At 37.0% G+C, this 27,088-nt stretch overlaps 1 protein-coding gene across 1 annotated transcript in view; it reads left to right on the top strand.

The window, feature by feature from the left end:
• BCAS3 (BCAS3 microtubule associated cell migration factor) overlaps positions 1–27,088 on the top strand; it is a 620,462-nt gene that overhangs the window by 16,700 nt on the left and 576,674 nt on the right. Inside the window, exon 6 of the mRNA XM_045490037.1 lies at positions 12,342–12,448. Within this exon, the coding sequence (XP_045345993.1) occupies positions 12,342–12,448 (107 nt within the window). The remainder of the gene's footprint in view (positions 1–12,341; positions 12,449–27,088) is intronic.

The raw sequence follows: 27,088 nt of genomic DNA on the forward strand, positions 1-27,088 counted from the left end.
GCTTTATTGAAGTAAAATGCACCTGGAAATGTAGATGGGTCTTGCTTGAAAATTATTTTAGTCTGTGTGTGCTATTGAACTTACAGTAGTTGTTTTATTTTTATTTATTTATTTTTCAGAAGGTTATCTTTTGGTTTTATTGTTTCCTCTGCTGTACAGAAGCTTTTTAAAAAATATAGTCCAAATAGTTTATTTTTGCTTTTGTTTCCCTTGCCTTAGGAAATGTATCTAGAAAAGTGTTGTTACAGCTGATATCCAAGAAATTACTACCTGTGCTCTCTTCTAGGATATTTATGGTTTCAGGTATCACATTTAGAATACAGAGCTTTCACCTCTTTGGTTAAGTTTATTTCTAGGTATTTTGTTATTTTTGATATAATCATAAATAGGACTGTCTTCACAATTTGTCTTTATGTTCCCTTATTGTTAATGTATAGAAGTGCAACAGATTTCTATACACTGATTTTGTATCCTGTGACCTTACTGAATTCACTTATGAAGTGTGAATTCACTTACCGAATTCACAGAAACTTGTAGTTTTTTGGTGGAGTCTTTTAGGGTGTTTTTTTTTTTTAATATTTTATTTTATTTTATTTTATTTTATTTTATTTTATTTTATTTCATTTCATTTCAGTCATTTACATCCAAATTAGTTAGCATATAGTACAACAATGATTTCAGGAGTAGATTCCTTAATGCCCCTTACCCATTTAGCCCATCCCTCCTCCCACAGTCCCTCCAGCAACCCTCTGTTTGTTCCCCATATTTAAGAGTCTCTTATGTTTTGTCCCCCTCCCTGTTTTTATATCATTTTTGCTTCCCTTCCCTTATGTTCATCTGTTCTGTGTCTTAAAGTCCTCATATGAGTGAAGTCATATGTTATTTGTCTTTCTCTGATTAATTTCACTTAGCATAATAACCTCTAGTTCCGTCCACGTAGTTACAAATGGCAAGATTTCATTCTTTTTGATTGCCAAGTAATACTCCATTGTGTGTGTGTGTGTGTGTGTGTGTGTGTGTGTGTGTGTGTGTATACACACACACACACCACATCTTATCTATCTATTCATCCATCGTTGGACATTTGGGCTCTTTCCATACTTTGGCTATTGTTGATAGTGCTGCTATAAACATTGGGGTGCATGTGTCACTTCGAAACGGCACACCTGTATCCCTTGGAAAAATACCTGGTAGTACAATTGCTGGGTTGTAGGGTAGTTTTATTTTTAATTTTTGGAGGAAACTCCATACTGTTTTCCAGAGTGGCTGCACCAGTTTGCATTCCCACCAGCAGTATTAGAGGGTTCTCCTTTCTCCACATCCTCACCAACACCTGTTGTTTCTTGTGTTGTTAATGTTAGCCATTCTGACAGGTTTGAAGTGGTATCTCATTGTGGTTTTGATTTATATTTCCCTGATGATGAGTGATGTGGAGCATCTTTTCATGTGTCTCTTGGCCATCTGGATACCTTCTTTGGAAGAATGTCTCTTCATGTCTTCTGTCCATTTCTTCCCTGGATTATTTGTTTTTTGGCCATTGAGTTTGATAAGTTCTTTATAGATTTTGGATACTAAGCTTTTATCCAGTACATCATTTGCAAATATCTTCTCCCATTCCATAGGCTGCCTGTTAATTTTGTTGATTGTTTGCTCTGCAGAAGCTTTTTATCTTGATGAAATCCCTATAGTTCATTTTTGCTTTTGTTTCCCATGCCTCTGGAGACATGTCAATAAGAAGTTGCCACGGCCGATATCAGAGAGATTGCTTCCTGTGTTGTCCTCTAGGATTTTTCTGGTTTTCTGTCTTACATTTAGGTATTTCATCCATTTTTTAATTTATTTTTGTGTATGGTGTAATAAAGTTGTCCAGTTTCATTCTCTTGCATGTTGCTGTCCAGTTTTTCCCACACCATTTGTTGAAGAGACTGTCTTTTTTTCCGTTGGATATTTTTTCCTGCTTTGTTGAAGATCAATTGGCCATTTAGTTGTGGGTCCATTTCTGGGTTTTCTGTTGTGTTGCATTGATCTGTATATCTGTTTTTGTGCCAGTACCATACTGTCTTGATGATTGCAGCTTTGTATTATAGCTTGAGGTCTGGAATTGTGATGCCTCCAGGTTTGTTTTTCTTTTTAAAAATTGCTTTGGGGGCGCCTGGGTGGCGCAGTCGGTTAAGCGTCCGACTTCAGCCAGGTCACGATCTCGCGGTCCGGGAGTTCGAGCCCCGCGTCAGGCTCTGGGCTGATGGCTCAGAGCCTGGAGCCTGTTTCCGATTCTGTGTCTCCCTCTCTCTCTGCCCCTCCCCCGTTCATGCTCTGTCTCTCTCTGTCCCAAAAATAAATAAACGTTGAAAGAAAAATTAAAAAAAAAAAATAAAAATTGCTTTGGCTATTTGGAGCCTTTTCTGGTTCCATCCAAATTTAAGATTGTTCTAGCTCTGTGAAAAATGCTGGTGGTAATTTGATATGGATTGCATTAAATGGCTAGATTGCTTTGGGTAGTGTAGACATTTTAACAATATTTGTTCTTCCGACCTATGAGCATGGAATGTTTTTCCATTTCTTTGTGTCATCTGCGATTTCTTTCATAAGTGTTCTATAGTTTTCAGAGTACAGACCTTTTACCTTTTTGGTTAGGTTTATTCCTAGCTATCTTACGTTTTTTTGGTGCAATTTTAAATGGGATCAATTCCTTGATTTTGTTTTCTGCTCCTTCATTATTGGTGTATAGAAATGCAACAGAATGTACATTGAGTTTATATCCTATGACTTTGCTGAATTTGTGTATCAGTTCTAGCAATTTTTTGGTGGAGTCTTTTGGGTTTTCTGCATAGAGTATCATGTTGTCTATGAATAGTGAAAGTTTGACTCCTTTCAATTCCATTTGGATGCCTTTTATTTCTTTTTGTTTTTCTGATTGTTGAGGCTAGGACTTGAAATTTTATGTTGAGCAACAGTGGTAAGAGTGGACATCCCTGTCTTGTTCCTGACCATAGAGGAAAAGCTTTCAGTTTTTCCCCATTGAGAATATTAGCTAAGGGTCTTTTGTATATGGCCTTTATGATGTTGAGGTGTTTCCTCTATCCCTACTTTGGTGAAGGTTTTTATCAAGAATTGATGCTGTATTTGGTCAAATACTTTTTCTGCATCTGTTGAGAGATCATATGGTTCTTATCCTTTCTTTCATTAATGCGGCATATCACATTGATTTATGAATATTGAAGCACTCCTGCAGTCTAAGAATTGTGGTGAATAATTCTTTTAATGTACTGTTGGATTTGATTTACTAGTATCTTTTTGAGAATTTTTGCGTCCATGTTCATCAGGGATATTGGCGTGTAATTCTCCATTTTAGTGGGATCTTTGTCTTGTTTTGGAATCAAGGTAATGCTCGCCTCATAGAATGAGTTTGGAAGTTTTCCTCCCATTTCTATTTTATGGATCAGTTTGAGAAGAATAGGTATATTAACTCTTCTTTAAATGTTTGGTTTAAATGTCTGGTAGAATTCCCCTGGGAAGTCATCTGGCCCTGGACTTTTGTTTGTTGGGAGATTTTTTATTACTGATTCAATTTGTTTGCTGATTTTGAGTCTGTTCAAATTTTCTATTTCTTCCTGTTTCAGTTTTGGTAGTTTATATGTTTCTAGGAATTTATCCATTTCTTCCAGATTACCGTTTGTTGGCATATAATTTTTCATAATATGCTCTTATAATTGTTTGTTTTTCTGTGGTGTTGGTTGTGATCTCTCCTCTTTCATTTGTGATTTTATTTATTTGAGGCCCTTATCTTTTCTTTTTGATAAGTCTGGCTAGGGATATATCAGTTTTATTATTTCTTTCAGAAAACCAGCTTTTAGTTTCATTGGTCTGTTCTGTTTCTTGTTTTGTTTTGTCTGTTTCTATGTCATTTATTTCTGCTCTAATCTTTATTGTTTCCCTTCTTCTGCTGGTTTTAGGCTTTATTTGCTGTTCCTTTTCTACCTCCTTTAGGTGTTAGATTAGGTTGTGAATTTGAGACTTTTCTTGCTTCTTGAGGTAGGCCTCTATTATAATATACTTCCCTCTTATGATTGCCTTTGCTTCATCCCAAAGGTTCTGGGCTGTTATGTTTTTATTTTCATTTTCTTCCATGTATTTTTTTAATTTTTTCTTTAATTTCCTGGTTAACTCAATGATTCCATAGTAGGGTGTTCTTTAGCCTCCATGTATTTATTGTCTTTCCAAATTTTTCTTGTGGTTGACTTCAAGTTTCATAGTGTTGTGGTCTGAAAGTATACACGATATGATCTCAGTCTTTTTGTACTTGTTGAGGACTGATTTGTGACCAAATATGTGATCTATTCAGGAGAGTGTTCCATGTGCACTCAAAAAGAATGTGTGTTCTGCTGCTTTATGATGAAATGTTGTGAATATATCTCTTAAGTCAGTCTGGTCCAGTGTGCCATTCAAAGTCTTGCAGAATAATTTAGAAGGTTATTAGCTGTCTATAGATTTAAATTATTTTATATTATTAATGAAACTCTATTAGCTATTAATTAAATTAAAAGTTACAGTGTTCTAATTGAAAATTCTGCTCTGGTGGTTGCTTTCTCCTCCTTTCATCAGGCCTGGAAGCTCTGCTTTTTAGTTTGGAATGATAAGAGTGGTACCAGTTGGCCCTTTGTCTCCAGATTGCAGCCCGTTTCATTATGACTTATCATGGTTGGGGGTTGAGTAGTTGACGACTGACAGAAGATAATTCTAAGGAACATGGCTTATTGAGACTCTCTAATCCTGGGTTTTCCTAGGTGTCTCCATTCTTAATCGTTGCATTAACTTTGACTTGGTGTTAGGTAGAGACTACTGCTTTTGGAACTCATTGGAGAGTGGGATTATGTCCCTTAGTGTCATTGTCACTATTCTCTTTCTGCTCCCAGGCAGTCTGGTTTATATCTAAGCTTGTTTTTCTTGAGGCATTGTACTGGATAAAGCACAAGAAGTAGCCAAAGCAAGTTAATATCCTAACATTTTTCTATCAGATTCCCTAAAGGTGAGCATATAATTTGAGTCCCAAAATGCATCATGTTAACCAGCTGGTTTTCTATAGTATTACAAGAACTGCCAACCTTCTAGCCTGTGAGGGGAAATTCTTATCACTCCCTAGCCCATTTTAACTTGGTCAATTCTAGTATAAAAGTACTAGTATACTACTATATTCCATGTGTTATATAGTGTATTATATATACTATGCTATAGTATAGTATAGTACTCACTATTATACTTAGGTATCCATTTTTATATTCAACAGGTTTGTTTTTTTTCCAGGTGTGATTGGTTTAAGAGAATCAAATTTTTTTTTATTGTGGTAAAATACATATAACATAAAATTTACCATTTTAATCTTTTAAAAAGATGTTTTTTTAATTAAGAGAGAGCCTGAGTGAGTGGGGGAGGGGCAGAAAGGGAAGGAGAGAGAGAATCCAAAGCAGGCCCTGTGCTATCAGCACAGAGGCTGCTCTGGGGCTCAATCCCACAAACTATGAGATCATGACCTGAGCTGAAATTAAGAGTCTCTCAACCAACTGAGCCGCCCAGGTGCCCCCATTTTAACCATTTTTAAGTGTACAGTTTAGTAGTGTTAAGTGCATTCACATTGTTATGCAAACAATGCCTAGACCTCTTTTCGTCTTGTAAAACTGAAACTCTGTACCCAGCCCCACATTCTCACCTTCCCATTAGCTCTTGGCAACCACTATTTTACTTTCTGGCTCTATGAATTTGACTACTCAAGGTACTTTGTAAGTGGCATTTGTCTTTATGTGCTGGCATATTTCACTCCAGATGTCAAGGTTCATCCATGCTGTAGCATGTATTTCCTTTTAATATGATATAATGTATACTATATTATATTTAATATATATAAAATATATATAAATAATTATTAAATATTATATACAATATGATATTTCTTTTCTTTTTAAGGCTGTATAATATTGCATTGTTTGTATATATCACATTTTGTTTATTTGTTCATCAATGGTCATTTGGGTTGCTTCCATCTTTTGGCTTTGTGAATAATTGTGCTATTAATATTTGTGTACAAATCTCTCTTTGAGTTTCTGTTTTCAATTTTTTCTGAGTATATATCCATAAGTGGAATTGTTGGCTCATACGTTAATTCTGTTTTTAATTTAAAAAAAAATTTTTTTTTTCCAACGTTTATTTATTTTTGGGACAGAGAGAGACAGAGCATGAACGGGGGAGGGGCAGAGAGAGAGGGAGACACAGAATCGGAAACAGGCTCCAGGCTCTGAGCCATCAGCCCAGAGCCTGATGCGAGGCTCGAACTCACAGCGAGATCGTGACCTGGCTGAAGTCGGACGCTTAACCGACTGCGCCACCCAGGCGCCCCAGTTTTTAATTTTTTTGAGGAGGCACCATACTAGTTTTCATAGGGGAATTATTTATTTATTTATTTTTATTTTAGAGAGCACGAGTCGGGGAGAGGGATGGAGGGAAAGAGAGAGAGAATCCCAAGCAGGCTCCACGCTCAGTGCAGATGGAGTCTGATGTGGGGCTTGATCCCATGACCCCGGAATCATCTGACCTGAGCCAAAATCAAGTTGGATGCTTAACCGATTGAGCCACCTAGGTGCCCCAGGAGAATTAGTTTCTTTATCCTACTCATATCATATAACTGGAAAGGATAGTGGCTTGAAACTTCTAGTCATTCACTTCTTGCCACTACTTCTTTATGAATGCTTGCTTCTCTTCTTTGACTTCTCTAACGAGGATGGAGCAGTGATTACTCAGAGCTCTCTGATCATACCTTTATGATTATGCTATATGATCAAGGAGGACAAAGTATTCTTTCGGTGATCCAGGAAGATTACCTTCCAGTTACTGGTATAGTTGCAATGGCCAAGGATGTAGTACTAGAATTGGCTCAACTGGCTGTGTGCCTGTTCCTATGCTTAGTGGGGAGTGAGATCAATTACCAGGTAAGGGGGGAGGTTTAGAGTAAGAAGTGTGTGAAGCATACAAAGGTAATAGCTGCTGTAAGTCTGTGTTGCTCTAGTGTGCTTGGGTCCACATTTCAGCTGTCTCCTAGACCTTTCACTTAGATGTCTCACAAGTGCTTCAAACTCTTATTCCTTTTCCCATCTATGTCCCCTCAAAAGCTATATTTCAACCCCACTTGGCTTTCAGGTCATTAATGGCACAGAACTTTTCATTCCTCAGAATCTTTGTACAGGGGGCCTTTTGGCTGAAACATTCTTTTCTGCCTTACTTCTCATTCATCTACTAGCATCTACTAAAAATGACGTCTCAGTTTTTAGACTGGGTATTGGCAGTTTATTTTATTTTATTTTTATTTTAGAGAGAGTGTGAGTGGGGGAGAGGGTCAGAGGAAGAGAGAGAGAGAGAGAGAGAGAGAGAGAGAGAGAGAGAGAGAGAGAGAGAATCTTAAGCAGACTCCATGCTGACTGTGGATCATGAGTCTGGGATCATGACCTGAGCCAAAATCGAGTTGGACACTCAACCGACTAAGCCACCCACCAGGTGTACCTAGCTGGGTATTGGCACTGTGTTGCTGCTATTAGTACAATGTGGAATACAGAAGAAGCTGGTTCGGGAGAAAGATCTAATTTCACTTTACACCTCGATTTTTTAGGTGAGTCGAAAACCCAGCCCCTGCCTCCTCCACCAATTGCAAACATTTTTCTAAGGAGGGAGAGTGTACAGAGTGCAGTCTGAAGTTCACTTATAAGACTGGACAAGGTTTTGGAATACGGGTGAATTAAAGGAGAACATTGTAGTTGTCTAAAACCACAAAAGAATGTTACATATCTCTAAAGGAGAGACTGTAAAATCCATATTTATGGGTGGAATAAAAAAGAAACCAGAAAAGAAGATAAAGAGCAGCTATGGGTAGAATAACCAGTGATGGTATAATAGAGGAGATAAAGGAAAGTCAAAGAATAAGGATGCATACAATTTTTATAAAATTAGGAGTTTCATTCAAGAGTAATGAAGTCTTCTGTACCACCATCCAGAGAAAGAAAAGTAGTGCAAGTGACTAAGCAGAATCTAAAATAAGAGAAAGGAGATTTTGTTCATATAATGACCTCAGGGTTTTATATGTGGCATTTGAGCCCTTCTAAAAATAATAATCTGTGACCAAGATGGTAGCTGTATTAGAAAGATACCTGGATTGCGTATCAAGAATCTGGAGATTTCTTGGGGCACCTGGGTGGATAAATTGGTGAAGTGTCTGACTCTTGATTTTGGCTTAGGTCATGATCTCATGGTCATGAGATTGAGCCCCAAGTTGGGTTCTGTGCTAGGTGTGAGACTTAAGATTCTCTCAAAATCTCTCTCTCTCTCTCTCTCCCCCTCCTCCTTCCCCCGCCCTCTGCCCTTCTCCTGTGCTCACATGTAATATCTCTCAAAAAAAAAAAAAAAAATCCTGAGGGATTTCTTCAGTTTTGAGTAAATTATACCTACTTTGTCAAAATGAAATTGGCTCCTGCTCTTTGTATAAAACAGATTTGTTGTGTGTCAGATTAGATGATCTAGGTATCAGAGCACATCAAAAACTATGAAAGACCATATTGATGTTAGATATAAAGAGAATTATGCCCTTGGAAAATAAGTTTGTAATTCTGAATTTTCCTAGACATAGAACCATGTGCTGTTAACTTTGTGCCAGTGAATTTGTGTCAAAAGAAAGTAAAAAAAAATGACTGATTATAAGCTTTGTTAAACATTTTGATCTTTATATTTGAGCAATGGGGCATAACTAATATAGTGGATGGAGGTGAAGAAGTATGTCATTATTTGTATTTTTTAAAAAAGCACCTGCTGTATGCAGTTTATGGGCAATGGTGGATGCAGGAAGCCATTTTATGCTTTTGGAGTTGATGTTGGTGTAAGAAGAGAGCTGTTTAGGAAGGCACAGGTGATAGATTGGTGGTAGATTTATTGCAAGAGAGAAGGAAGAAGGTGATTCCTGACTTTGCCAACTGGCTAGATAATCATGCTATTCACCAAAATTGAGAACCTTGGAGGAAGATCAGGTTTGCGACAAAATCATTATCTTTCTTTTTTTTTTTTTTAGTGTTTATTTTTGAGAGAGAGAGAGAGAGAGAGTGTGTGTGTGTGAGAGAGAGGAGGAGAGGGAGACACAGAATCCAAAGCAGGCTCCAGGCTCTGAGCTGTCAGCCCACAGCCTGATGCAGGGCTCAAACCCATGAACCATGAGACAGTGACCTGAGCCGAAGTGAGAGTCTTAACCAACTGAGCCACCGAGGTGCCTGGGAAATCATTTTTGAGTGGAATTTGATTTTCTACTGAGACATCCAAAAACCTATGTTGAGGAAGTCACTAGCATACACTAATGGAATTAGTGGATGGAATGAGACCACTTGAGAGGGTATATTGTGAGAAGAAAAGAGTGTTTAGGAATTAGCTTTGGACAACTTCAGTATTTAAAGAATAGGTGGAAAGGGTTGAGCCAGTGGAGGAAATGGTGAAGGAATGATTACAGCAATAGGAGGAAAACTAGGAGAAGGTTGTACATGGAAAACCAAAGGAAAATATTTTAAGGAGAAACTGATGAGCATTGATTATAGCTGCTAAATAGTCTGAAAAGATGGGCTTAAAAAACACATATTGCATTCAACAACTTGGAGATTATTGCTGAGATTATATTGATTATCAGTGAGAACAGAAAACGTTTTGAAATGGATTTGGGGTGAAAGAAATGCAGAATAGATGACAGTGGCAAATAATCAAGGAATTTAGCTTCTAGAAGGAGAGGAGAGTAATGAAGTCAAATAAAGGAAGAGGGATATTATTGTTTCAATTTATGATTTTTAAAAACCTTATTGTGCAAATATATCATGGTAAATAATACAAAAGTATGGCTCAGTGAACAAATTTTTACAAAACCACCTGTGTAACAATCACCTAGGGTAAGAAATAGAATATTGCTACCTAATTGCCTAGTGATTTTGAATTTCACATAAATAAAATTATTCACTATGTAGTTTTTTTTATATCTGGCTTCTTTTGCTTATTATGTTTGTACGTTCATCCATGTTATGATGTATGGCAGTGGTTCAGTACTATTCCATTGTTGCAATATACCCACTGTGCTTTTCCACTTTCGTTTTGATGGACATTTGGATTGATTCCAGCTGTTGGCTCTTTACAAACACTGTTGCTATGGAGGTGCCTGGCTGGCTCGGTCGGTAGAGTGTGTGACTCTTGATCTAGGGGTTGTGAGTTCAAGCCCCACGTTGGGTGTAGAGATTACTAAGAAAAAAATAAATAGGCTTGAAAAAAATTTTTAAAGTTAATGCTGCTATGGATATTCCTGTGCTTGTCTCTTGGCTTCAAATGAGTGTATATCTGGAGTAGAACTACTTGGTCAAAGGGCATGGTATCTTCAATTTGAGAATATATTGTCAAACTGTTTTCCAAAGCGATTGTACTGTTTTACATTCACTAGCAGTAAATAAACAATTACTTTATTCCACATCCTGCCCCTTGGTTTTGTCATTGTGGTTTAAAAAAAAATTTTTTTTTAACGTTTATTTTTTTGAGAGAGAGGGAGATGCAGAATCTGAAGCAGGCTCCAGGCTCTGAGCTGTCAGTACAGAGCCCGATGTGGGGCCCGAACATGAACCATGAGATCTGTGAGATCATGACCTGAGCTGAAGTTTGGGTGCTTAACCGACTGAGCCACCCAGGGGCCCTTTGTCATTGTGGTTTTAATCAACACTTCCTTAATTACAAATGCGATTGAGCTACTTTTCATATTTATTGATGATGGATTTATTTGAATATCCTTTTTTTGAAGTGTTTTTTCACATCTCCAGCCTGTTTTTCTAATGACTTTTTCATATTGATTTTTAATTGTTATGTGTATGAGATATGTCCTTGTGGGGTTATATTTGTTACAAGTCTCTTTTCCCCTGCTGTGGCTTGCCTTTTCACTTTTCTGGTAAGGGTGGCTCATGATTAATTGAAATTCTTCATTTTAATGTAATAGATCATGTAGTAGGATTGTGTAATATTTCTTTTTTTTAAAGATTAAAAACTTTTTTTTTTATTTTTGAGAGAGAGAGAAAGTGAGCATGTGTGGGCATGTGTGTGAGAGCAGAAGAGAAGAGAGAGAGGGGGACAGAGTATCCGAACTGGGCTTTGTGCTGACAGTAGAGAGCCTGATGTGAGGGTTGAACTCATGAACTGTGAGCTTATGACCTGAGGCAAAGTTAGATGCTTAACTGACTGAGCCACCTAGGTGCCCCTAGGTGATATTTTGTGTGATATTTCTATAGCAGTGCTGGATTGCCATAGAATGTACTAAGATAATGGATAGTTGGATTCATCTAGGATTGAGATTTTGTGAGTTGGGCACCATGCAGAGATTCCACAAAAAGAGATTTGAGACTGTAGATTATTGACAGAAGTTACTGAGATAATTGATCCAAGAGTGTAAGATGGAAAGAGAGTCAATATAAGATGATCTATAGAACAGAGAGAAGGTGGGGGTGTCAGTGGACCTGAGGGCCTAATGAAGTCAGAGAATGGATCATAATGGAAGTGGTTGAGCAAACTTGCTGGAAGATAAGGTTGTGATTTAAGATTAGAATGCTTGAATTAGTGTTTTGTGAAATGCAATAGTTTTGTTCAGGAAGGATATCTTTTGTCATATTGATTTTATAACAGATGCTTAATATTCATTGATGTGAATTGGAAGTTGATTACACAAGTACATATAATTCTCTTATAGTGGACTCTATGCCTGGTGTTCAGGTATATCAGGATTCACATCCTATACATGAAGGAATATAACTTGTCTTCCACTGTTAAATATACAAATATTAGAAATTCTAGCAGATTACACTTCATGTTTATATTTAATTAATTTTAGTAAAATTTTTTATTTTCATGTATCACTTACAGATAGATGGTTTTGTTCCTGGTATTAATATTCCCAAGTTCTCTAATGAGACTTTGGTTTTTAAAACCTTACTTGTGCAGATAATTATAAGTACTGTTAAAAAAAAATACTAGTTTTCTAATTTCAGCTTCCTGATCCCTGTTCACTTTCTTTTAAATGATGTCTTCCAAATACTTTTTATTGAAAAAATGTTTGTTTATTTATTTTTCTTTTTTTAAAATTTAAACCCAAGCTAGTTAACTTGGATTATATAGTGTAATAATATTTTCAGGAATAGAATTTAGTGATACATCATTGAAAAACAATTTAAACAACTGTTACACTAATAATATTAAAGAAGAGTAGTTGTTTACTTTTTAATTTGCTTCTTTGTGACTTAATTCTAATGCAGATACATCAAGAAATCTGGAATTTCATGAAATACACAGCACTGGGAATGAACCGCCTCTGCTGATTATGATCGGCTACAGTGATGGAATGCAAGTCTGGAGCATCCCGGTAAGTATGAAGAAGGTTGAATCCCTAAAATATAATACTTTCCACCATGCTAGCTGATGTGAAATCTGGTGATACTTTCTGTAAGGTCTCATTAACTCTATTAAGTAGTTATTATTATTATTATTGTTTCCCTTCTATTTTCCAGAATGGTAAAAAAGCTTGCAGAAGGCTTTTTCTTTTCTTTTTTCTTTTTAAATTAATTAATTAATTAATCAAAATTTTTTTTGGAGAGAGTGAGAGGGTGCAGATGAGCAAGGGAGGGGATAGAAAGGGAGAGAGAATTCCACGAGGGGCAGAGAGAGAGAGAAGTGGGGCTCACCCGAAGCGGGACTCGAGCTCACCTGATCTGGGACTCGAACTCATGAACCCTGAGATCATGACCTGGGCTGAAGTCAGATGCTTAACTGACTGAGCCATCCAGGCACCCCTCTTTTCTTTTTTAAATTAGCAGTCATTAGAAATCAATGTTTTGAATCAGTTAAAACATTTATGTGGTACAAAATTCAAGTTACAAAGGGTTAAAAAACCTCCTTTCCACCCTTGTCCCCCATTTCCCCTCGAGGCAACTAGGATTTCTAGTTTCTTATGTATCCTTATGGCTGTATTTTATGCAAATGATAACATAAATAAATCTGTTTCTGCCACCCTGCCCTCTCTAAAAGATGGTAGCATATTATGCAACTTAGTCTACACCTTGCTGTGTTTTACTTTTTTTTTTAATTAAAAAAAATTTTTTTTAATGTTTATTTCTGAGAGAGAGAGAGACAGAGTGCGAGCAGGGGAGGGGCAGAGAGAAAGGGAGACACAAGCCAAAGCAGGCTCCAGGCTCTGAACTGTCAGCACAGAGCCGGATGTGGGGCTTGAACCCATGAACTGTGAGATCGTGACCTGAGCCAAAGTCGGACGCTTAACTGACTGAGCCACTCAGGTGCCCCTGTGTTTTACTCTTAATGTCAATATTCAGAGAGCTTCTTCTTTGAAGGTTATAGCTGTGTATAATTCCATTGTTTGGATTTTCTTTAATTTATGTCATTTATTTCCTATATTGAAAAAACTTGAATGTCTTTTTTTTTTTCCCTGCTCTTAGCCATAATGATATAATATGTGAATTTGAACAAAGGTTATTTTATGTCTGTGTATCCGTATAAGATAAATCTAAATTTTGATAAATGTTTAAAATTGCCTAATATTGGTCCCAGTTTGCCTGTTAAATCTTACATGTGTCTCTTTGGGATGATGAAAAATAAAATGTCCTAAAAGAGGAAGAGGCTAGGTAGGATCATAGCTGAGTGAACTGTAGTAAAGATTGCATAATTTGGCTTGTACTTACATTCTGGCATGGCCTAAATATTTTATCTCTCCAGTAGATGATAGGGGGAAGGGGAACTTCTGTTGTGTGGTTCTTTTGCAGTTGGAGGCTCAGGGTCAATACAGAGACTTTTAATTTATACCTTTAATAAATTCATTCACCAAATTGTTGTATGTGTGTGTTTCTGCTAAAATTTTTGCCCCCTCTTTTTGGTTCCGTTGGGTAATACCAATTCTTAAAAGATTTATAGGAAAACATAGTTTGTTATGTCAAATTTAAAGGAATTTGAGGTATTCTTGAGTACAGAATTTGGCTTCAGTGGCATAAGGATTATTAAGTAATGATCACATTGGACTTCATAATTCTTTAACATTTTTAGTAAAAAATTATTCTTTGATAAATCACAATGAACTTCAGTCTTTCATCTAATCATATTAATTATGTATGGTATTATTATTTAGGGTTTGGGGTTTTATATTTCTTGTTTTTAAAGATTGGCCTTTTTTTTTCAGAGGTAGAAGAATCCTGCTGATATGTCATATAATGAGTGTCCTCTTTCTTTTGCCTTTTTTGGATGTGTAGTTGATGTTTTTCATGGGTCTACAATGTTGTTTGTGATTTAAGTATCATGCCAAAGACATGGACAAAGGACTTAAAATTAGGCAGTGTTTTTTGTTTTTTTTCCCCCTACCAAGAGAAATATTTCTAGGTTGTGATCAGAGGAAAAGATTTTGTAAGTGTAACTTTTTCTTATTAATAGATACAACATTTTAAACCCTTATGCTGTCTGTTGACAGACTTGAAGGCAGAGGGGAAGCTAGAGCTTTAACAAGAAGGTTGAGTCTGTGTGATTAGGGGTGTTGACTGGATTGAGCACATTCCTTTGGTGGTACTCAGGCTACCCAGTTGTTTCGGTTGTAATTAGAGGTATCGCTTTTAATAGTTTTAAAGTTAACTTGTGTTTAGCTGTGAGTAACTTTAAAAGTTTTCTGACTAATTTAAATTACTTCTTTAAAATAGTTCTTATGCCCAGATTGTATTTTGAGAGACTTGAATAATCTTTTCTTCATGGAATATTCATTAGCTGGTTGTTTACTCTTGTAGAATTATAGCTCTGTGAGAACTAGTTCATGAATTAGGAGGCATTTTGGGAAAATAGGCTCCTTCTGTTGCATTGATTGTGCTCTTACTATGTCCAAAGCATTTTATATACACATGATCTCATCTGTTGTATACTGTGAGGTAGAAGCTGTCGTATTTATAGGTGTTAACATCACACTACATGTAAGAGGCGGGATTAGAATTCAAACCCAGTTCCATCTGACTTCGTCTTCAAAGCGTATGATCTCAGAGCTGTACTTCATTACTCTCCAAATGTGATAGCAAAAGATATGCCATGCAAGTACACCAGTGTTCATTGTGAAAGGTTATGATATGGCTTCAAATATTCATCTTTTATAGAGTATCATGACTGTTACCCATTACTAACTAACTCCTTCCAAAACTTGTTTATCACTAGTCGGTTATTCAGTAATCACTTAAGTGTTACCATGTGCTAGACAGTGGGGAGCTTTATGTTGGTCAACCCAGGAATAATCCCAGCTCTTAGGGGTCTTTGCAGACCATATATCATATTTGCTTTTGAGTAAGTGTGAGTGGGCAGAAAGTCAATCCCTGTCCAAACCATAGCTCATTTTTTGCTTCAAGTTTGTGAACAGGGTTCCCTCGTGTTGATTTTATATAACCTGTGAGTCTCAGATGAAGAAAATAAACATATCCTGGGTAAACATTTAAAAAATTGTTTACAAATAGCACAAATTTGAACAAGGCTTAAATAGTGCCTTGACAGACAGTTAAGTGGAGTTAGCTCAGAAGCAGAACTGCCCAGAAGTAGTTTCTCGACTGCCTAGTCCCCACCACTTTGTTTACAGGGTGGCTGTAGGAAAACACTGGCTTTCCCAAGCTGTCAGGCCCTTCTTTTTTGAACACATCTGTTGTAAGAAAGAATGATTATTTGTTGATGTTTTGGATAAACAGGTCCTTTTCCCATTCATGCCTAACAATCTCTTTGCCTCTTTTTGGTAATATAAATACAGGTTCTTGTGCTTAAAATTCTTAATTAAAAATAAATAAATAAATAAATAAACAAACAAACAAATAAATAAATAAAGGTTGTACATGGACTAAAAGCCAAATAGTTTTATGAGATTTGTTTTAAAAAAAGCAGTTCTATACTTTTCCTTTCATGACTCCTTTAATTCTATTAGCTCTTATCTCAGTATATATTTCAGTTATTTTAATACATCATACTTACATTCGTTATTTTTCTTTTCTCCGAGTCTTATACATAGAGTGATTTCGTGCTGTGAACTATGAGGACTTAAAAGGTGTTCATTTATTCAGCACAGGCCTGGGATAAAATAATGTATTTTGAACAAAACAGACATGGTGTTTGCTCTAATGGAGCTAGTAGGGGAGGTGAATTTAAATAAAAATCAATTAATATACAACTTAAATTGAAATTCAAGGAAAAGAATAAGAGATTATAGTAAGAAAGTGGCCTAGAAGTTAGGATTTAGCCAGGGAAAGCTTGAAACAGCAAACAGTAAAGCCTGTGGCTCTGAGGTGGAAATGTTCTTTCCTGTATGGTTGGACATTGATTTAGATTTTTTAAGTTTTTGTCTTCTTAAAGAATATTGAGACAAATATCTTTATGATCATGTAATTTGGAGAGATCAATGAAAGTAGATACACCAAGGCTCTTGATAGATTTTCCATATTGCATTCTTGTAAAGCCATTTGTACTTACCCCATTCATTTATTAATTCACTTACTCAGCAAAGATTTATTGATTTTTGTTTATAAGCCAGACCCTGTTCAAGGTGCTGGGAAAACAGCAATGAACAAAACAAAATCATTCTTCGTGTGGTAGGGAGGAAGATGATAATAAACAAACATCTAGCATACTAGATGATGGTAAGTGTTAGGATGGGGTGGTTGATGTTGCTGTGGGTTGCTGTATTATACAGGGTGGCCTGGGGAAGTCTCTCAAAGATCCTTTGAGCAAAAGTGTGGAAGAGTGATCCTTATGGGTATTTGAAGGAGGAACATTCAAAGCCAGTACTCTGTGGTAGGACTTTGTTTCCTGTGTTCAAGAACAGCAAGGAGGCAGTTTAGCTGGAGGTGGGTGGGCAAGGTGAAAAATGCTTGGAGATGATGCCTGAGAAGTGGTCGTGGGCTAGAGCTTTGTCAACTACAGACTTCACAAATTTCAAATGTAGAGCAAAGTTGTGACAATTTTATGGTGAAAGCATGTATATCTACACCTAGATTTGAACCATTAAAATTTTACTATACTTCCTTTATTTCATATCTATCTTGTTCAATGCATTTCAAAATAAATTGTAAACTTCAGTATACTTTACCCTATTTTTTCGTGCTATCATTAATTAGAGTTCAATATTTGATTAATTTTTGTTGGATAAACTCTACAACCATTAAATACACAATTCTTAATATGTCAAGTTATTGAGCTTTGATAAATGCATACACCTAGGTAACCCAGATCTCTGTCAAGATATAGAACATGTTTATCACTGAAGAAATTTCCTTCATGTCTATTCCTAGTTAATTTTTTTTCCATCCCATTCAGAGGCAACCACTGTTCTCATTTTTTCCCTCACTATAGATTAGTGTCGCCTGTTTTTTTTTTTTTTCTCTTTTTTTTTTTTTTTTTTTTTTTTTTTCAACGTTTATTCATTTTTGGGACAGAGAGAGACAGAGCATGAACGGGGGAGGGGCAGAGAGAGAGGGAGACACAGAATCTCGGAAACAGGCTCCGGGCTCTGAGCCATCAGCCCAGAGCCCGATGTGGGGCTCGAACTCGCGGACCACGAGATCATGACCTGGCTGAAGTCGGACGCTTAACCGACTGCGCCACCCAGGCGCCCCTAGTGTCGCCTGTTTTATAACTTCCTGTGCTATTATACTATATGCACTTTTTCTTTTTCTTTTTTCTTTTTTTTTTTGTGGAAGGCTTCCTTCACTCAGCATGTTTATGAGATTCACCCATGATGTTTATTCCTTTTTATTGCCAAATAATACTCCAACTTATGAATATACCATAGTTTATTCCTTCTTTTAGTGATGGATAGCTGGGCTATTTGTAGCTTTTGCCTTTTCTGACTAAAGCTGCTGTGAAGATCTTCTGTAAGTCTTTTTGTTAAGTGTGTGTTCATTTCTCTTAGGTAAATGCCTACAAGTGGAATTGCAGCTTCATAGGGTAGGAATGTGGCCAGTTTTATAACAGACTCCATACCTTTTTGTACCATCTTATATTTCCCCCAGCCGTGTAGGAGTTGTTCCATTAACCTCATCAACATTTGGTGTTGTCCATCTTTTTAATTTTAGCCATTCTTATGGGTGGCACCTTGTGGACTAATAATGTTGGACTACTTTTTCATATATTGTTGACCATTTGAGTATCTTTTAGGAATATCTTTTAGGATTTTTTTTTGCCCACTAAAAAAATGAGTTGTGGAAGTCATTTGAGGATTTTGAACAGATGTAGACAGCGATGCCTTACAAAATAGTAAAGGTATGATAAAGAGCAAATATGGGTGGAAAGATAGTGAGTTCAGTTTTCAGTTAGTGGAGTGAACTGGTAGTGCTGGTCCACGAACTGGTAATAGTGAAGTATTTGTTACTGTATGCAACAAAATAAGTACAGAAAATGAGAGTAAGCTTTTAGACATCCATAGCAGTTTGCTAGTTGCACATCATCTAAATATGTGTTTGTCATTTACAGAAGTATCTGTTTGTGCCAGAATGGAAATTAAGAAATAAATAATTGGGCATTTATAACATGGTTTGACAAATACTATCAACAGGGCATCCAGGTGGAGGAGGAGTTGTTTATGATAGTGTCTATGTTTTAGACATTGTGTAGTCATGTTATTTTATTTAACACAGACAACTCTTACTTCTATGATTGTTAACATCCATTTAGTGGTTATATGCACTCTGGACATGGGATGAGATATAGAATTTTCAGGGAAGAAATCTGAACTGCAGGATGAGAACTTGGATTTATTAAATCTTTCAGCCAGTGTGAACTCATTAAAAATCCTTGAGTAACAGAGATACATTGCAAAATCCATGCTTAATAAAGATTTATTTTGCAGTGACAGTGGGATGAATAGAGAATAGGGAGAAAAGAAGAGGTTATAAGGCTACTGAGGAATCAGTTTCAACATTGTCCAATGTGAGGTTGAGAACCTTGAACAAAGTTTGTTTTTGTGGTATCTGATAAGATATTAAGAGGAGAACAAAGAGTCAAAGATGTTCCCAAGGTATTGACCTGGGGCTGGTGCTACCTGGTATGTAAGATGGCTAGTTTTAGAAGAAGTAGAATTTATTATTAGACTTATACTTACATTATGTTAAAAATTATATGAGGGAGGGGCGCCTGGGTGGCGCAGTCGGTTAAGCGTCCGACTTCAGCCAGGTCACGATCTCGCGGTCTGTGAGTTCGAGCCCCGCGTCAGGCTCTGGGCTGATGGCTCAGAGCCCGGAGCCTGTTTCCGATTCTGTGTCTCCCTCTCTCTCTGCCCCTCCCCCGTTCATGCTCTGTCTCTCTCTGTCCCAAAAATAAATAAACGTTGAAAAAAAAATTATATGAGGCAAAAATTGTATTGCATAGTGTAAGTAATAGAGTTCTCACTTAAAATTTTCAGTGGATAAGAAACCCAAGATATACCATTATAAAAGTCCTGATAGTTTTCCCTACTTTTTATGTTGTCTATTTTTTTATTTATTTAAAGATTTAATTTAATTTTAATTTTAATTATTTTATTTTTATTTTTTATTAAATTAAAAAAAGTCTTTATTTTTGAGACAGAGAGAGAGAGAGACAGAAAGACAGACAGACAGACACACAGCATGAGCAGGAGAGGGGCAGAGGCAGAGGGAGACACAAAATTTGAAGCAGGCTCCAGGCTCTGAGCTGTCAGCACAGAGCCTGATGTGGGGCTTGAACTCACAAACCTTGAGATCATGACCCAAGCCAAAGTTGGACACTTAAACAACTAAGCCACCCAGGAGCCCCTTAGTTTAGTTTTTAATTTAATTTAATTTAATTTAATTTAATTTAATTTAATTTATTTTTTAAATTTACATCCAAGTTAGCATATACTGCAACAATGATTTCAGGAGTAGATTCCTTAATGCCCCTTATCCATTTAGTCCATCCCTCCTCCCACAACCCCTCCAGTAACCCTCTGTTTGTTCTCCATATTTAAGAGTCTCCTATGTTTTGTCTCCCTCCTTATTTTTATATTATTTCTGCTTCCCTTCCCTTGTGTTCATCTGTACTGTGTCTTAAAGTCCTCATATGAGTGAAATCGTATGATATTTGTCTTTCTCTGACTAATTTCGCTTAGCATAATACCCTCTAGTTCCATCCATATAGTTGCAAATGGCAAGATTTCATTCTTTTTGATTGCCGAGTAATACTCCATTGTATACATGTACCACATTTTCTTTATCCATTCATCCATCGTTGGACATTTGGGCTCTTTCCATACTTTGGCTATTGTTGATGGTGCTGCTGTAAACATTGGGATGCATGTGTCTCTTCAAAACAGCCTACCTGTATCCCTTGGATAAAGACCTAGTTGTGCGATTGCTGGGTTGTAGGGAAGTTCTATTTTTAATTTTTGAAGGAACCTCCATACTGTTTTCGAGAGTGGCTGCACCAGTTTGCATTCCCACCAACAATGCAACGTTTATTTATTTTTGGGACAGAGAGAGACAGAGTATGAACGGGGGAGGGGCAGAGAGAGAGGGAGACACAGAATCAGAAACAGGCTCCAGGCTCTGAGCCATCAGCCCAGAGCCTGACGCGGGGCTCGAACTCACGGATCGCGAGATCGTGACCTGGCTGAAGTCGGACGCTTAACCGACTGTGCCACCCAGGCGCCCCTCCCACCAACAATGCAAAAGAGATCCTCTTTCTCTGCATCCTCGTCACCATCTCACAACTAGTATGGAGGTTCCTCCAAAAATTAAAAATAAAACTACCCTACAACCCAGCAATTGCGCTACCAGGTATTTTTCCACGGGATACAAGTATGCTGTTTCGAAGCGACACATGCACCCACATCCTTGCCAACATCTGTTGTTGCCTGAGTTGTTAATGTTAGCCGTTCTGACAGGTGTGAGGTGGTATCTCATGGTGGTTTTGATTTGTATTTCCCTGATGATGAGTGATGAGCATTTTTTCATGTGTTGGTTGGCCATCTGGATGTCTTCTTTGGAGAAGTGTCTATTCATGTCTTTTACCCATTTCTTCACTGGATTGTTTGTTTTTTGGGTGTTGAGTTTGATAAGTTCTTTATAGATTTTGGATACTAACCCTTTTCTGATATGTCATTTGCAAATATCTTCTCCCATTCTGTCGGTTGCCTTTTAGTTTTTAGTTTCAGTTTTAGTTTTGCTGATTGTTTCCTTCACTGTGCAGAAGCTTTTTATTTTGATGAGGTCCCAGTGGTTCATTTTTGCTTTTGTTTCCCTTGCCTCTGGAGACGTGTTGAGTAAGAAGTTGCTGTGGCCAAGATCAAAGAGGTTTTGCCTGCTTTCTTCTTGAGGATTTTGATGTCTTCCTGTCTTATGTTGAGGTCTTTCATCCATTTTGAGTTTCTTTTTGTGTATGGTGTAAGAAAGTGGTCCAGGTTCATTTTTCTGCACATCGCTGTCCAGTATTCCCAGTACCACTTGCTGAAGAGACTGTGTTTATTCCATTGGATATTCTTTCCTGCTTTGTCAAAGATTAGTTGGCCATACATTTGTGGGTCCATTTCTGGGTTCTCTATTCTGTTCCATTGATCTGAGTGTCTGTTTTCTTGCCATTATTTTTTTTTTTAATTTTTTTTTAACATTTATTTTTGAGACAGAGAGAGACAGAGCATGAACGGGGGAGGGTCAGAGAGAGGGAGACACAGAATCTGAAACAGGCTCCAGGCTCTGAGCTGTCAGCACAGAGCCCGACGTGGGGCTTGAACTCACGGACCGCGAGATCATGACCTGAGCCGAAGTCGTCTGCTCAACCGACTGAGCCACCCAGGCGCCCCTAGCCATTATTTTTAATTTGAGAGAGAGAGAGAGAGAGAGAGAGAGAGAGAAAGGGGAAAGACGGGGGGGGGGGAGAGAGAGAGAGAGAGAGAGAGAGAGAGAGAAAGGGGAAAGACGGGGGGGGGAGAGAGAGAGAGAGAGAGAAAGAAAGAAAGAAAGAAAGAAAGAAAGAAAGAAAGAAAGAAAGAAAGAAAGAAAGAGAATCCTAAACAGGTTCCATGCTCAGCATAGAGCCCGACATGGGGCTCGATCCTACAACCCTGGGATCATGACCTGAGCTGAAATCAAGAGTCAGATGTTCAACTCACTGAGCCACCCAACTGCCCCTTAAGATTTTGTTTTTTAATTTTTTAAATGTTTATTTATTTTTGAGAGAGAGAGAGAGAGAGAGAGAGAGAGAGAGAGAGAGACAGTGTGTGTGTGTGTGTGTGTGTGTGTGTGTGTGTGTGTGTGTGAATGGGAGTGGGGGGAGCAGAGAGAGACAGAGACACAGAATCCAAAGCAGGCTCCAGGCTCTGAGCTATCAGCACAGAGCCCGATGTGGGGCTCAAACTCATGAACTGTGAGATCATGACCTGAGCCTAAGTCGGACGTTCAACTGACTGAGCCACCCAGGCACCCCAAGATTTTATTTTTAAGTAACCTTCACACCCAACGTGGGGCTTGAACCCTGAGATCAACAGTCGCATGCTCCACTGACCAAGCCAGTCAGGTGCTTTTTCTGGTGTCTGTTTAAGTGGCTACTTAGTTTTATCATTCTCTTTTGAAATTCTTAATGTCTTAAAAAAATTTTTTTTAATGTTTATTTTTGAGCGAGAGAGACAGAGAGAGGGAGGGAGGGGGAGGGGCAGAGACAAAGAATCTGAAGCAGGCTCCAGGCTCTGAACTGTCAGCACAGAGCCTGATGCAGGGCTTGAACTCATAAACCACAAGATCATGACCTGAGCTGAAGTTGGACGCTTAACCTACTGAGCCACCTAGGTGCCCTGAAATTCTTAATATCTTAAAAAATTTTGAAAATATATTCATTACAGTACCTAGAAGATGACGGTTGCATTGCATGAAACGGTATTTTTTCTTTCTTTTTTTTTCCAAAGTTTTTTTTTTAATGTTTCATGTTTTTATTTAAATTCTAGTTAATTAACACACAGTATAATAGTTTCAGGAGTAGAGTTTAGTGATTTTTCACTTACATATTACACCCAGTGCTCATCACAACAAGTGCCCTCCTTAATATCCTTAATCACCTTAATACCTCCTTAATCACCCTTTTAGCCTAAATCCCCCACCCCCTACCTTCCCTCCGGCTCCAAGAAAGCACTCCAAATGTTAACTTACTGAACCTAAGGTTCATGTGGAGTGCCTTCTTGGAGCTTTGAATGTACTTCAAAGATGTGACACTAGGTGTCACTAACACATTGCGGTAAGAAAAGTGCAGCTGTTCCCTTGAAAGGAAATATTTCCCCTAGCTTTTAGTGTATGTAGCTTTTACACTAAAGCTTTAGAGAAACATGCAAGGGCATATTTGAGGTAAATACCAATTAGTCTTTTATTTATTAGAAGTTGGGTGCCAGTAGACCTTGCCATGTCACGATTGCTAGCCAGGAACAATTTTTATGAGTTTCACTTGGGAGCAATATAAAGTCTGATTTGGGTATCTGGCAAACAGAGGAAGTTTGAATATGGACCTGAATCAAAAAATTGTGTTCATTGAAAATAGGTCCTTATTTTGTTTGGTCTAGTCTCTTGTTTAGTGGGAAGAGAAGTAAAGGATGGCTCTTTAGTCATCTGCAATGGAACAGCATTGATTGTCCTGGAATGAATGGAAGCAAAAATGAAGAATGATGTTGCAACAACTTCTAGAATCCACCTGTATTAATAGAGAAAAATACTTTTGCTTAGAGTGTTTCTTACAGTGTCACTTTAGAAAAGTCTTACATCTGAAGTTTAATTTTTCCTTGTGTTTTAATAGTGGCTTTATGTTACTTTTGTTGATTTAATATATGCACTCTACTTTGAGTTTGAAATTTATTACCACAAATTGGAATCTTGTTTGAAATATTTTTGATGTTTTTCTATTCTAAAGCAGAAAGTATTCTTTGGACACAGACTTATGAGTGTGTGGAACGCAATTTTTTCTTTTGTTATAAATCCTCTTGTTTTAAATTTTATTGAATATATTAAATACAGTAAAGTACACAGGTCTTAAGTGTGCAGACTGAATTGTTATATATGTATACAACCTTCTGTAGATCACTCAGAGTAAGATATAGAACATTTGCAGCAACTCCGAAGAATTCCACTTCCCTGTTAATATTGTCCTCCCTATACCTCCAAATAACCAATATGCTGACTTCTGCCAGAGATTAGTTTTTCTGTTTTTGAACTTCATAAAAAATATCATAGATACCTGTGTTCTTTTATGTTTGTCTTCTTTCTCTTTTAACAGTATGACTATGAGATTCTTTCATGTTCTTGTGTGTAGCAGTAATCTGTTCTTATTTTTTTTCTGTGTAGTATTTTATCATGAATACAACACATTTAAAGAAGTCCATTATATAGCCAATAGACATTTTTGGTTGTTTCCAGTTTTTGAGCATTATAAATAAAACTGCTCTGAATGTTATTTTATATGGTTGTTGGTGGACATATACTGTATCCATTTTTCTTGGATATATAGACCTAGAATAGATTTGCTGTGTTATAGCGTATATGTATGTTTAACGTTAGTTCATATAACCAGTTTTCCAAAGTAGTTTTACCAATATGTATGCCCACTAGCAATGTATGAGAGTTTCATTTGCTCCATATTTCTCATTGGTTTTTGGTATTGTTAGCTTTTAAAATTTTTACCATTCTGGTAGGTGTGTACTAGTACCTCATTGTGGAGTTTGAAAGATGCTTTTTATTTTGCAATAATTTTAAACTTCCAGAAAATTTTATAATTAGTACAAGGAGCTCCTTGATTTACCCAAATTTACCGGTTATGGACATTTTGCCTCACTGGCTGTATCTTTCTCTCAGTTTTTTTATTTGTGCAGATTTTTTTCTGAACGGTTAATAAGTAGGAGAAATAATGTACCCCTTTTCCATAAATAATTCAGTATATATTCCTAAGAATAAGGCACATTATCTTATACAACTATAGCACTATCAAAACCAGGACATTTACATTTGATACAATACTGTTATGTAATCCACAATCCATTTTCTGATTTCATCGTTTGTCCCAATAGTCTCCTTTATAGGTATTCTGACATTTTCACTTTTCTTTATGATACTTTTTAAAAAATTTTAAAATTATTTATTTATTTATTTATTTATTTATTTATTTATTTATTATTTCCAAGTTAGTTAGCATATAGTGCAATAATGATTTCAGGAGTAGATTCCAGTGATTCATCCCCTATGTATAATACCCAGTGCTTATCCCAATAAGTGTCTTCCTTAATGCCCCTTACCCATTTAGCCTATCCCCCCACTCACAGCCCCTCCAGCAACCCTCAGTTTGTTCTCTGTATTTAAGAGTCTCTTATGTTTTGTCCCCCTCCTTGTTTTTATATTGTTTTTGCTTTCCTTCCCTTACGTTCATCTGTTTTGTATCTTAAATTCTTCATATGAGTGAAGTCACATGATATTTGTCTTTCTCTTACTAATTTCATTTCCCATAGTATGTTCTAGTTCCATCCACGTAGTTGCAAATGGCAAAATTTCATTCTTTTTGATTGCCAAGTAGTACTCCACTGTATAGGTATACCACCTCTTCTTTATCCGTTCTTCTGTTGATGGACACTTGGGCTCTTTCCATACTTTGGCTATTGTTGATAGTGCTGCTGTAAAACATTGGGGTGCATGTGTCCCTTCAAAACAGCACACCTGTATCCCTTGGATAAAGACCTAGTTGTGCAATTGCTGGGTCATAGGATAGTTCTATTTTTAATTTTTTGAGGAACCTCCATACTGTTTTCCAGAGTGGCTGCACCAGCTTGCATTTCCACCAGCAGTGCAAAAGAGATCCTCTTTCTCCACATCCTTACCAACATCTGTTGTTGCCTGAGTTGTTAATGTTAGCCATTCTGACAGGTGTGAGGTGGTATCTCATGGTGGTTTTGATTTGTATTTCCCTGATGATGAGTGATGTGGAGCATTTTTCCATATGTCTGTCAGCCATGTGGATATCTTCTTTAGAAAAGTGTCTATTCATGTCTTTTGCTCATTTCTTCACTGGATTGTTTGTTTTTTGGGTCTTGAGTTTGATAAGTTCTTTATAGAGGCATACAGTATGTACTCCTTTGTGTCTTTTTTTGTTTAGTGTATTTTTTAGATTCATCCATGTTGTATGTTGTCATGGTTTGTGTTTTTGATTTTATTACTTTGATCATGTTTTCATGGTCTTTATATATCTGGTACCAAGTACATTGTCTGGCAGTAGTTGGAGATATATATATATATATATATATATATATATATATATGTTTATATATATACATTTATGTATGTACGTGTACATGTACACGTATATATGTGTGTATATGTTTAGTAAATGTATTTTAAGATTTCAATATTTTGCTGAGTATTTTCATCTAAGAGTGCTAGAGAGTCGATTTTAGAAAGATACAAACTAAAGTTCATAATCGTTTGCTATTGGCTTACATCCCATTCCATTTTCAATCTGTCCCTTCTTCCTAAAGTCTCTATGTTTATTAATTAATAGCACCATACTTTTTCCATTTAGCCACATTGAAGCCTAGGGTCTATGCCACGTATTAGGAGATACAAATATCACTAAGACCTGAGTCCTGAGCAGATCACATTCTACATATGTGAAGTGTCACTACATAATTGCAGTCTGTGTCAGTGCTTCCCAGATGGGAGTGCTTTTGCCTGCAAGGAAACATTTGCCATGTTTGCGGACATTTTTTATTGTCACGATTGGGAGTTGCTACTGGCATCTAGTAGATGAAAGCCAGAGATGTGCAAAGCTTCCTACAATGTTTAGGACATTTTTGCTCAACAAAGCGTTGTCCATTCCAAAATGTCAGTAGGGCTGAAGTTGAGAAACCCTGGCCTGTGAAATTCATGTTCCAGTGGAGGAATGAATGGAGCACCGCAGAGCACTGAGTAGTGAGGAGATGCCTGGGGGAGTTTTTGACACTTGCGCTGCCTAGTGAAATTTCATAATGTTAATATAAATAATAGCA

The sequence above is a fragment of the Leopardus geoffroyi genome, chromosome E1 (assembly GCF_018350155.1).
Source record: "Leopardus geoffroyi isolate Oge1 chromosome E1, O.geoffroyi_Oge1_pat1.0, whole genome shotgun sequence".
NCBI classification, from domain to species: Eukaryota; Metazoa; Chordata; class Mammalia; order Carnivora; family Felidae; genus Leopardus; species Leopardus geoffroyi.